We start from the raw sequence: 13,087 nt of genomic DNA, 5'->3' as shown, positions 1-13,087 counted from the left end.
CCAATCCATGCAAAAGTTGCGCAGGCTTGGTCTCTGATGGGATGGAATCTCAGACCAGCAAGATCACCAAGGGCTGAAGAACTACATATTTTTCTTACAACAATAAATGTTCCACCTGACACTGATGAACCAGACGGGTACTTTTGGGTCTGCGGCACAGAGGAACTCTCAGTTTTCTCTACCAAAAAGTCATGGGAAATTTTGCGACCAAGACAGGATCCACCTCATTGGACTGAGCAGGTTTGGTTCAAAGGAGGTATTCCTCGACATGCTTTCATGATGTGGCTAACGCACCAGGATGGGCTACCAAATAGAGATAGATTGGTTAGATGCGGACTTCAAATCGAGCCTAACTGCTGCTTATGTGGGTTGTACCGAGAAACAAGAGAGCATCTGTTCCTTCGGTGTGAAGTCAGTGAGGAAATTTGGTCTGCAATGACTAGGAGGCTTGGTTATAGGCCGTTTTCTTTTCACACCTGGGAAGCATTCACCGCCTGGCTGGGTATAAACGATCGCACTGTACCACGATGTTTGCGTCGTCTAGCGGCCCAAGCAACTTNATAGCTTGCTGCAACACCCTGTATAAGATTGTCTCCAAGATTTTAGCTAACAAGCTTAAAAAGGTGATCCCTGAGCTAATATCAAATAATTAGTCTGCGTTCATTCAAGGAAGACTTCATGTGGAAAATANTCTAGACAGGCAAATCAGAGATGCCATTCTGGCAAAAAAGAGGAGAAAAAAATTTAAGGATCTACTTTTCGTCTGGTTAAAGTTTGACTAGGTATTCCTACTCAATTTCTTCAGCTTTTCCTCTCTTGTTTTTATTTTTTTGGGCAAGGGATGGGGNATCTACTAAATGTTCTCACAGCGATGGAGTTTCCGGCTCAATTCATCGGTTTGATTGAGCAGTGCATATCCACTACAAGCTTCTCTTTATGCATCAATGGGGAATTATGTGGCTGCTTTAGAGGGGAAAAGGGGCTGAGACAAGGGGATTCTATCTCCCCGTACCTCTTTGTACTGACCATGGAAGGGTTTTCTCGGTTGTTATCGCAAGACTACATCAATAATCAGATTGGAGCTCACCCTAATGCCTCAGAACCGCTGATCTCTCACCTTGCATTTGTGGATGACATCATGGTGTTTTTCGATGGTAAGACAGCCTCGCTTGAAAACATTGCTTCAGTCTTGCAGAAGTTCTCAGACGCCTCAGGTTTAACAATGAACAAGTCCAAGACTGACCTCTACTTTGCGGGTGTGAGCCACGCTGAAACCACTCAGATGAGTTCTCTTGGTTTCAACATTGGCTCACTCCCTATCAGGTATCTCGGGCTTCCACTTATGCACAGAAGGCTCAAAATTGCGGAATATAGACCACTGATTGAGAAGATCACGCAACGCATCACCTCCTGGTCTGCCAGAGCTCTGTCTTATGCGGGTAGACTCCAACTCCTCTCTTCAGTGATATATGGAACCCTAAACTTCTGGATGTCTGCATTCATCTTACCCAAGGGTTGTATAAAGAAGATAGAAAGTCTTTGTATAAATTTCCTGTGGGGTGGGGACGCAACTAAAAAAGGTACAGCAAGAGTCGCTTGGTGCAAACTTACTCTTCCTAAGCAAGAAGGTGGTCTAGGGCTTCGAAGCTTATCCCAGTGGAATAAGACTCTGTGTCTAAAATTGATCTGGAGACTTTTTACAGCAACAGACTCTTTGTGGGCTATCTGGATGAGAAACACAAAAATAAAAGATGTCAGTTTCTGGTCCATCGATGCAAGAAAGACTACATCCTGGACGTGGAAGACCCTCTTGAATCTCAGGCACATTGCAGGAAAGTTCTTAAAGGCGAGACTGGGTAATGGCTCGACACTTAGCTTCTGGTACGACTCTTGGACACCATATGGCTCGCTAATTGATTATCTAGGTCCCACGGGTCCTGCACAAACAGGAATTCCAATCCATGCAAAAGTTGCGCAGGCTTGGTCTCTGATGGGATGGAATCTCAGACCAGCAAGATCACCAAGGGCTGAAGAACTACATATTTTTCTTACAACAATAAATGTTCCACCTGACACTGATGAACCAGACGGGTACTTTTGGGTCTGCGGCACAGAGGAACTCTCAGTTTTCTCTACCAAAAAGTCATGGGAAATTTTGCGACCAAGACAGGATCCACCTCATTGGACTGAGCAGGTTTGGTTCAAAGGAGGTATTCCTCGACATGCTTTCATGATGTGGCTAACGCACCAGGATGGGCTACCAAATAGAGATAGATTGGTTAGATGCGGACTTCAAATCGAGCCTAACTGCTGCTTATGTGGGTTGTACCGAGAAACAAGAGAGCATCTGTTCCTTCGGTGTGAAGTCAGTGAGGAAATTTGGTCTGCAATGACTAGGAGGCTTGGTTATAGGCCGTTTTCTTTTCACACCTGGGAAGCATTCACCGCCTGGCTGGGTATAAACGATCGCACTGTACCACGATGTTTGCGTCGTCTAGCGGCCCAAGCAACTTTGTACGCTATATGGAGGGAACGAAACAACCGATATCACAACAACTCTGCAACGGAGGCTCAGATCTTGTTCAAAGGTCTAGACAGGCAAATCAGAGATGCCATTCTGGCAAAAAAGAGGAGAAAAAAATTTAAGGATCTACTTTTCGTCTGGTTAAAGTTTGACTAGGTATTCCTACTCAATTTCTTCAGCTTTTCCTCTCTTGTTTTTATTTTTTTGGGCAAGGGATGGGGTATGTATCAAGGCTTTTGTAATCTTTCTGCAACTTCAAGTTAATGAAAATTCACATAGTTATCAAATAAAAAAACAAGTGCTTACTAGCCATCTAGGAGATTCTGGGACGAAAAAAAGAAGAGGTAGAACCACTAGAGAAGGTATAGATCCTGTCCAACGACAAAACACAAAATCATTAGTACAATGTTATTTCAAATTGGAAGGAAACAAACAAAGAATGTTTGAGCTGTGTNTTATCGCAAGACTACATCAATAATCAGATTGGAGCTCACCCTAATGCCTTAGAACCGCGGATCTCTCACCTTGTATTTGCGGATGACATCATGGTGTTTTTCGATGGTAAGACAGCCTCGCTTGAAAACATTGCTTCAGTCTTGCAGAAGTTCTCAGACGCCTCAGGTTTAACAATGAACAAGTCCAAGACTGACCTCTACTTAGCGGGTGTGAGCTACGCTGAAACCACTCAGATGAGTTCTCTTGGTTTCAACATTGGCTCACTCCCTATCAGGTATCTCGGGCTTCCACTTATGCACAGAAGGCTCAAAATTGCGGAATATAGACCACTGATTGAGAAGATCACGCAACGCATCACCTCCTGGTCTGCCAGAGCTCTGTCTTATGCGGGTAGACTCCAACTCCTCTCTTCAGTGATATATGGAACCCTAAACTTCTGGATGTCTGCATTCATCTTACCCAAGGGTTGTATAAAGAAGATAGAAAGTCTTTGTATAAATTTCCTGTGGGGTGGGGACGCAACTAAAAAAGGTACAGCAAGAGTCGCTTGGTGCAAACTTACTCTTCCTAAGCAAGAAGGTGGTCTAGGGCTTCGAAGCTTATCCCAGTGGAATAAGACTCTGTGTCTAAAATTGATCTGGAGACTTTTTACAGCAACAGACTCTTTGTGGGCTATCTGGATGAGAAACACAAAAATAAAAGATGTCAGTTTCTGGTCCATCGATGCAAGAAAGACTACATCCTGGACGTGGAAGACCCTCTTGAATCTCAGGCACATTGCAGGAAAGTTCTTAAAGGCGAGACTGGGTAATGGCTCGACACTTAGCTTCTGGTACGACTCTTGGACACCATATGGCTCGCTAATTGATTATCTAGGTCCCACGGGTCCTGCACAAACAGGAATTCCAATCCATGCAAAAGTTGCGCAGGCTTGGTCTCTGATGGGATGGAATCTCAGACCAGCAAGATCACCAAGGGCTGAAGAACTACATATTTTTCTTACAACAATAAATGTTCCACCTGACACTGATGAACCAGACGGGTACTTTTGGGTCTGCGGCACAGAGGAACTCTCAGTTTTCTCTACCAAAAAGTCATGGGAAATTTTGCGACCAAGACAGGATCCACCTCATTGGACTGAGCAGGTTTGGTTCAAAGGAGGTATTCCTCGACATGCTTTCATGATGTGGCTAACGCACCAGGATGGGCTACCAAATAGAGATAGATTGGTTAGATGCGGACTTCAAATCGAGCCTAACTGCTGCTTATGTGGGTTGTACCGAGAAACAAGAGAGCATCTGTTCCTTCGGTGTGAAGTCAGTGAGGAAATTTGGTCTGCAATGACTAGGAGGCTTGGTTATAGGCCGTTTTCTTTTCACACCTGGGAAGCATTCACCGCCTGGCTGGGTATAAACGATCGCACTGTACCACGATGTTTGCGTCGTCTAGCGGCCCAAGCAACTTTGTACGCTATATGGAGGGAACGAAACAACCGATATCACAACAACTCTGCAACGGAGGCTCAGATCTTGTTCAAAGGTCTAGACAGGCAAATCAGAGATGCCATTCTGGCAAAAAAGAGGAGAAAAAAATTTAAGGATCTACTTTTCGTCTGGTTAAAGTTTGACTAGGTATTCCTACTCAATTTCTTCAGCTTTTCCTCTCTTGTTTTTATTTTTTTGGGCAAGGGATGGGGTATGTATCAAGGCTTTTGTAATCTTTCTGCAACTTCAAGTTAATGAAAATTCACATAGTTATCAAATAAAAAAACAAGTGCTTACTAGCCATCTAGGAGATTCTGGGACGAAAAAAAGAAGAGGTAGAACCACTAGAGAAGGTATAGATCCTGTCCAACGACAAAACACAAAATCATTAGTACAATGTTATTTCAAATTGGAAGGAAACAAACAAAGAATGTTTGAGCTGTGTATTGATATGAACCAGTCTCCTTTACATACCCAAAATGGCTAAATTGCGCCAATCAACGAGTGTTCCAAGTACATAAAAGACCGATATACCAACACCGATGAATAGCTGTAGAACATTCAAAAACTTGTATTGTAGGAAGGTAATTACATTTTTTATAATAGCTTTTAAGGATTTTGGTTCTCTTAAGCTTACCTGCACCAAGGAAGAAGCAGTTCCTCGTAAGTTTTTTGGTGCTACCTCGCTGATGTAAATAGGCCCCTGTGATTAAATCATTATCAGAGATTATATGCTTTATTACAAAAGTCCATGCCAAGAAATTACCAGAATCCTATTTGAAAATTTCGTTTTTCAGTAATCCAAATGTCAAAGTTACACATTTTGAATTTACCATATAATCAACATCTAAAACTAAACACGTACATTTACAAGCAAAGAATAGTAAACCAAAGTCAAACAAAGTTTTTTGATGAAAGGTTAATTTTTAAAAAACTACACAACATTGCCAAACAGAGAGACCTTAAACTTCCAACAAATCTACAAAACTTGGATTGAGCCATTGAGGAATGATTAAATCTAATTAGACTTGGTTTGGAGTATTTTTTTAATGTATTTTTTCTTGATTAGACACCTCTAGCTAGGGTTTCTTTAATTATTTATTCATGCCAAATATGCGATAATTCCTCCCGAAATCCCTTGCAATAACCTTCCAACATCGAGCAGCCATGCATCCTTTTGTAACATAACAAAAAAGGATTAAAAAAAAAAGATATTTAAGAGAATTAAAATCACTTATCGAGTTAATTTAACAACGGCATTTCATAATTAAAACATAAAATTAAATTAAAAAAATAATCAGTAAATCAAAAACCTTGGCACATGCTATAGCGAACCAGCCGAGTAAAAAGAGAGTGTTTGTAATCCATATCGTCTAGTTCAAGAAAAGAAAAAGGATGGGTTTACACACCCAACTGAATAATTAAAATTTGTAAACCGAGATAACTAAACCATTGTTTTTGAATTGGAAACTTACATAGAAACGACCAACCAAATCTGTTAATTTCCCACAAACCAATGCTCCAAGGATTACCCCTACCGTCAATATCGATCCAAAAAATGAAAACTGATAAAAACGACCAAAAAAAAGACAAATAATTGAAAATTAACCGAGCCATAACCAAATCCAATCAAACCAGAAACAGATAACCGGAATAAACCAAAAAGCAAAATAATAATTGAACACTTGCATCAGCTATGGATAGATTCAAGTCTTTCATGATACTGGCCTGTGTAGGAGCCGTATACCCAACCTGTAGAAACAAAAGTTTTGGTTGGTAAAAAATTAAAATTGAAAACACCAATTATGATTTCGATCTAAATTGTTTTTTGTTCTTTTAAACTGAACTCACAATGCAACCATAGCTGAAGGCACCAGAAGAACATGCAATGAAGGCAAGAACGAAAGGTCTCGTGGAAGCATTTGATATATCAGACAGAAGTGAAGAAGATTTAGTAGGAGAAGCATTTGATAAATCTTCTGTATGAGAATGTAATAAAGATTCTTCCGCCATTTTTTTTTTTAGAATCTGCGGTTATAAAATCAACAGTGTAACACAATCACAAGAAAGCATAAAATTTCTTATAAGAAAGAAGAGATCAAATCTTGGAAAAAAAAAAATTGTGATAATGTATTTCTTGTGGTGTTCTGTAGAAAACTTCGAGCTCATTAACGACATCATGTACGTTGTGTGTCCCAAGTGGGGAGTGGGGCACATCAAACCAAAAAAATAATGCATAGCCAACAACCACGCTCCACGGCAGGGTTATACTTAATCACGTATCAACTACCTCATATCCCCACAAATCTTTTGCGTCTTTCGGACTCGGACTCAGAGCATCCACACCGTCTGTTGGGAACTTGAGTCTATTTAACCCTCAACGTATGATTTATGGGCTTGTGGACTAATGAATAAACTTTTTAATTGTCCAATGGTTACACGTAGATTAAAATCGTATGTGCGTTCCTTCTTACACAGGCCCGTTTAAAGAAACATGAATTCATTATTGTTTATAATTTATTCTTATTTTCCTTTTTCGTTCTTTTAAATATATATAATTTGGTGCGATTAAAATTAAAATAGAAGGTATGATCATTTCGGGTAAACATAGTAGAAAAGTTTTAGTTATTTTTATGGGACAATTTTTTAAAATAGCTCAATATATTTTTTTTTGGTTTGCAAACTTTCATTAAATTAAGTCCAAGATGGGCAAAGAGTTATAATTGAAAATAGAGCCCAACAAAGTAAAGCCCGATTATAAACCTAATAATCTAAAACAAAAAACAGCAACACACTATTAGGTTTAGAAAGTGACACGTATTGGACACGTGTTAATTACGAAGTTGGGGTGGAACAACGACCAAGTCACATCGCCTTCCACCGGAGCTGAGTCTCCGATCAAATCTTTTTGAGCTGTAAAATCATCTTTTTTGCCATCAGGATCCATCGATCTTTAGATTTTTGTCTCGAATATCACCACTTTCCTTCTGCATCTTCATCTAAGTGTTAAGAAACAAAGTGTCATGAATCTTCAGATCTGTGAAGCACCGGAAAATGTGAGATGGCTAGATGTCAGATTAGTCGCAAAACTTTGCTCTCCTAAACTGCTCTTCACCCTCCACAAGATTCCTCCCATCACAATTCACAAACTTAAGAAGAAACCATCATACAATGCCAATTACGGCCACTAATATGGGTATGAGGATTTACTTTCCTCTTGATTGGAATCAAGCAATCCAATGATCCAAAACCACTGAAACACCACTCAGCTTTGACCTCTTCAACATAAAAGAGATCTAAAGAGATCTATAATGTAAAAATAACTCTACTCTTATTTCATTTCACCCTACTTAAATTGAGAACTTTTTTAAATAAAAAAACCTAAATAAAAGTTGAATGTTAAGAAAATAACCCTTGTTACAAAATTCAAATCCAAAAAAATGGCTGTTCTAAACAATTAGTTGCATTAGTTTCTAATACAAAAATGCATTCAAAAATTGTAGCTTATTCCAACTATACAAGAGGATTGGTTCATATGATTGAGCTAAAGAAGCGTTAGAGAGAGATAGAGCTGGCAAAAGCCGAGTTCCTTAGCCGGTGAGTTGACTTTCCAAGTAATCACTCACACAGATCTGAACTCACCTTGTCAGTTGTCCCCATCATTATTCATGACACCGTTTGTTTTGTTTTTCATTATCATCATCATTATTTTATCTTTATTATTACCAACTCCGTTTTATACTCACTAAAAAACAATTAAATTTTCTATTTTACCCCTCCTTAATACACTATTTCATTTAATATAAATAATTAATAATTTAAAAATTAAGAGTAAAATTAAAAATTTAATACATAAAATTGCATCGTAAATACAAAACGACAAGTAATAAAAAAATAAAAAATTATCTCTAAAATGACCAGTAAAAATAAATGGAGGAAATAATAATTTATTATTAGTAGGACTAGAATATGACTATATGAGATGACAGAAACATAATTTTCAAAGCTAAATGCCCGTGGAAATTTTTGTCTTTTCATTTTTATTTAATTTATGTTGACGTTTTTGCCGGCATGCTGTATGAAATAAATGCGTCAGCTACGATATTGGATTATGTATTTTTTCCAATTATTTTTAGTTTCACATAATTGCGTCTGACGAATTGATGATTAGTGGTGAAAAAAGTTGTGTTTGATTGTATCCAGATCTAATCCTTTACAAATGTAATTCTTTCGAACTCGTCACTCTTCACAGCTTATATATAGCATATGTAAAAAAAAAAAAAAATTCTTTTCCTATTTCATATACGACCGAAAAAGCGAAAACAAACTTCCAACTTCCAAACAACTAGTAATGCACTATATATAATATTTAAATTTTATCAAAATAGTATGAACGTTCGATTTCTTCAATTCAAATGCTGAAATTTATATATAAATTTGAGTTTTTCTTTGAAATTATTTTATATCAAATATTGCTTAGAAATTAGAACAACCAAATTAAATGCTATAGCGAATTGTATTTGTTATCTACGTTTCACCATTTTCTAAATACTTTTGATAAAGAAACTAGAATATTAATTACTCATGGTAGCTGTTCATTCGTTTTACCTCGTCGTTGGATACTCATCGAGTAATACATCATTTAATGTAATGTATTATTAATGGGAGATTCCTTATCATGTTGCTTCCATCATCGGATACCTTAGAAAAAAGGAGAGTTACATGCATGCAAGTCGTGCCATCTAAATGCCACCAAAAGGCAAAAAAAAAAACAAAGCAAACTTAACATATACAGTAATTAACAAATACCAAAGGTCAATAATGATTATTTTATAATCATATGAGGAGGTCAAAGCTTGCTAAATTTATCAATGTTATGGACAGCAGGACAGGACACGGCCGCCAATAACGTTGTTTTAATCTTGATAAACCATATCATCAAACTAATTAACCGAGACTAACAAGTTTATACATGCATGATATTAACTGGTTTACATCATTTCACCTCTTTTTTTTTGTTTGTGAAAATGAGCATGATAAGATAGAAAATAATTCTCTTTTTTCTTTTTCTTTGACATCAACTCTTTTTTTTTTGTTTTCTATAATATAGATGGTATATTTTATAGATAAAATGGCTTTCTTAAAATCTGAGGTCTTGTATAATATGCGAATTATTGCAGGTAGTCAATCTTATATTTTTTAGGAGATAATTTTCTATGACTCGAGTTTTTTACATTTATAATCCAAGAAAAAAAAGCCTTTTTATAATTTATAACTTTCCCTGCAGGTTTAATGGTTCATCGTGGAATGACATTAATATGTTCAAAATTTTTAATGAATGAAAGGATTATTAATCAGAGAAATAATTACGCTGTGTTTTATATATGCGTGTGTGAGTGAATAGTATTGGCAGCAAACTTAGAAAACAATATATAATTTAATACACATGTATGTGCACATGAATATAACTCGTATAGTCATATACTAATTAATAATCCTCACATGGTCTCTCCCTCTCTCTCCCTCCCTCTCATACTATAAATGTTTATGTACTTTCGTGTTATTATAGCCTACTCAATCTTTCTTAATACTTCAACAGAACAAGAACTCAAAAAAGATCAATCAATGGCATTAATGGTGAAGAATCGTCCGTACGAGTACACAAAGATGGAGAATGAAGACCCACAGGAGCTAATTCACAGAAGAGCTCAGTTCCTAATCCAGAAGGTCTTAGAACGAGCCGACAACAAGACCAGACAGCAGCAACAGAGAAGGAGATCATCTGGACCGTTGATTATGATCCGAGTGGTTGGGATACGAATGAGAATTGGTAAGAAGCTAAGGAAGCTGAGGAAGAACAACAGTTGTGTCTGCAATAATCTCATCTCTCGTTTCCTCAAATCTTTTAAACGTTTCTTGTGTTCTTCTTCTTCTTCATCTTCTTCTTCTCGAACTATCTCTGATCTTCCTCCTCTCTTCTCTATACAAGTTTGATGATCTTGATCTTTTTGTTTTAATATTATATGTTATGATAATATATGCTTCCTATTGTAAAAAATATATAATTATATATGATATCGAGCTAAAATCTGGTTTTGAGATCTTTGATTGTTAAAACATTATGGTTGAAATACCATACGACTCATTTGATTAACCTTTGAAGATCACTAAACATTTCAAATGTTAGACACTTCATTTTTTTTAGAGCTCATGTTTTAGATGTATATTGAGGAATAATTGATTTAGTGAAAAGGTCTCTCGCATGCATATGACTTGTTAGACTGGAAGTAGGTTCAAGCGGGCCGATGAGAAAGTTAGGACTTAGGAAAATAAATTTTATCAAATAAGTTATATGAAAAGTGAGACTATATATATGATATTTCATTATTTTCGTCTAGATTGAACGACCAATCAATGAATCAATTTCTAAGTAATGTTTGGTTTAGAAAAAAAAAAAAAAAGAGAACGAAAAAGTAGAATTAGAGAGATGACATTTTAATTTAATCATGCCAAACGTTTTATATTATAAAGTAAGAAATTTGACGAGATATCAATTCTAGTTATGGAAAGCCAACCAAACATAAAAACTGTCATCATTTCAGTACTGAGATTTAAAAAATATATATATATATATAGATATACCAAACCCAAAATATATACATTATCTAAATTAAAGCAAATTTTGTCAAACATATCGGCCCTTACTCTTACTCACAAGTTGAAAGACGACGAAAGTGAGTACGAAAGAGACCAGTATATTATATTTGTTGCACCTATTTGCAAAGGAAACATATTTCTATATGCAGTGCACTATGACTCTATGACGACATTATACATTTATGTATCGTGAATCAAAGTGGTTTTAACTGAGATATCACCACTCATAACCGAGAATAACGATGCTGAGCATATTCTGTTGTATACATCAATACATGACATCGTCTAAGTATAGCAGATGGATGTCGCAGTCTATTTGAAAAAAACTACATATATTTTGGAAGTTCTAGCTTGCCATATACGCAGGGCCACACTTACGTACCTAATGGCCGAAGAAATTAAGACAACTATGTTTTACCTAAATTTTGTTTTCGTCCAAAGCAAAATCTCATAATATTCTCAACCACATAAGAACGACGAGGGGAAAATAATTGTAATGCGTTACGACTTTTATTAATCTTTTGGAAAATATGATATACTTTAACTCAATTTAAAACTATACATTTTGAAGGAATAAATGGGAAAATGGTTGTGTGCGAGAGAAACTGGAAAAAGCTGTAAGACCGAACATGGCCACATAACTCATTCATCCATCACGATCTTGTCGGTTCTTTTACTTCTTTTGATCAAACTTTCAAAGCCATTAGCTCTTTTCTGTTGACTTTACGGTTTTATTTGGGTAGAACGTTGACCTAGTTCCTTTTATCAATATGTATCATGTCGTAGATTATTATCAAGTTGATAAAAATGAATAGTATTATATATATATAAGAAAAAACATTTTAATTAACTTTCAAAGTGTAATTCGGTAGCTTTTTAAATAATTTTGAAAGATTTTCACATATATGAAAAACCATCAAAGTAATTATGAAGTGGAATATTCACCAAAAAGAAATGGAAGTTTTCTTTTCTAAAACAAAATAGAATTCAAAACTTTTACCATTAATTCCTTTGAAATTTTTAAAGGTCAAATTTAATTATATTTTACTTTATATTTTTCAGCAAAATTGAAAAAAGACATTAAACTTTATATTTTTGAAAGGTTTTAATCATTTTCATATATCCTTGGGGCTGTGTGAATATTTCTGTTAAATCATTTTTCATATTCATATATGTCAGTTTACTTATTAAAGTTAATTGATACCCACTTTAGAAGGGAAACAGTCAAACAAATACCAAAAGAAATTATTGGAATCCCTTTTGGTTATAGAACATCCTTGGATCAAAGGGGGAGAAGCACCGGACAAGCATATTATTGATGACGATGTGTTATCCCGTATGAAGCAACTCCGAGCAATGAACAAACTTAAATAGGTAGTTGTAAAGGTTAAGAAGCAGCTCAAAATAATGATGATATTATCTTTCTGTATCCCTAATTGTGCATCTCGCGCTTATCATCTTGCAATCTCGATCGGGTTGTCATAATTGTGTGGTTGTTTGGAAGGTTATCGCAGAGAGTCTACTAGAAGAGGAGATCAAAGGTCTTAAAACCATGTTTGGGAATACCGATACTGACAAAAGCGGGACATTCACTTGTGAAGAAGTGATAAACTGGACTAATTAGGCTTAGGGTCTAGACTCTCTGTCTGAAACTGATGTTCAGAAACTCATGGGAGCCGTAAGTTATCTTCAGCATCTTGATTTCACTTTTTCAATAAAGATCTTGAGAAAAGACAAAGCTTGAAAACATATGATGATACGTGGATGGTGATGGAACAATTGACTACTAGGAGTTTTTATCTGCGACTATGCATAAATACAAAATCTTTTTCCTATATATCTGTAACTTTCTTGAGAATACCTGTGAATTCTGTATAATATATATATATATATATATATATAGAATTTTAAGTCAGAACCTGTTAATTAAAGACAACTCTCAGAATTTGTGTATGGGATGTAAACC

General features: G+C 36.2%; 1 protein-coding gene and 1 pseudogene across 1 annotated transcript; one reads left to right on the top strand and one right to left on the bottom strand.

The window, feature by feature from the left end:
• LOC104737326 overlaps nucleotides 1–6,738 on the bottom strand; it is a 12,882-nt pseudogene extending 6,144 nt beyond the window's left edge.
• On the top strand, nucleotides 9,967–10,567 carry LOC104737325. Its single transcript, XM_010457473.1, has one exon. It carries the CDS (start codon nucleotides 10,006–10,008, stop codon nucleotides 10,456–10,458), a length of 453 nt encoding a protein of 150 aa, XP_010455775.1. The 5' UTR covers nucleotides 9,967–10,005; the 3' UTR covers nucleotides 10,459–10,567.

The sequence above is a fragment of the Camelina sativa genome, chromosome 13 (assembly GCF_000633955.1).
Source record: "Camelina sativa cultivar DH55 chromosome 13, Cs, whole genome shotgun sequence".
Lineage (NCBI taxonomy): Eukaryota > Viridiplantae > Streptophyta > Magnoliopsida > Brassicales > Brassicaceae > Camelina > Camelina sativa.
The sequence above is the reverse complement of the archived record's forward strand: the minus strand, read 5'-3'. Positions and strand labels throughout refer to the sequence as shown.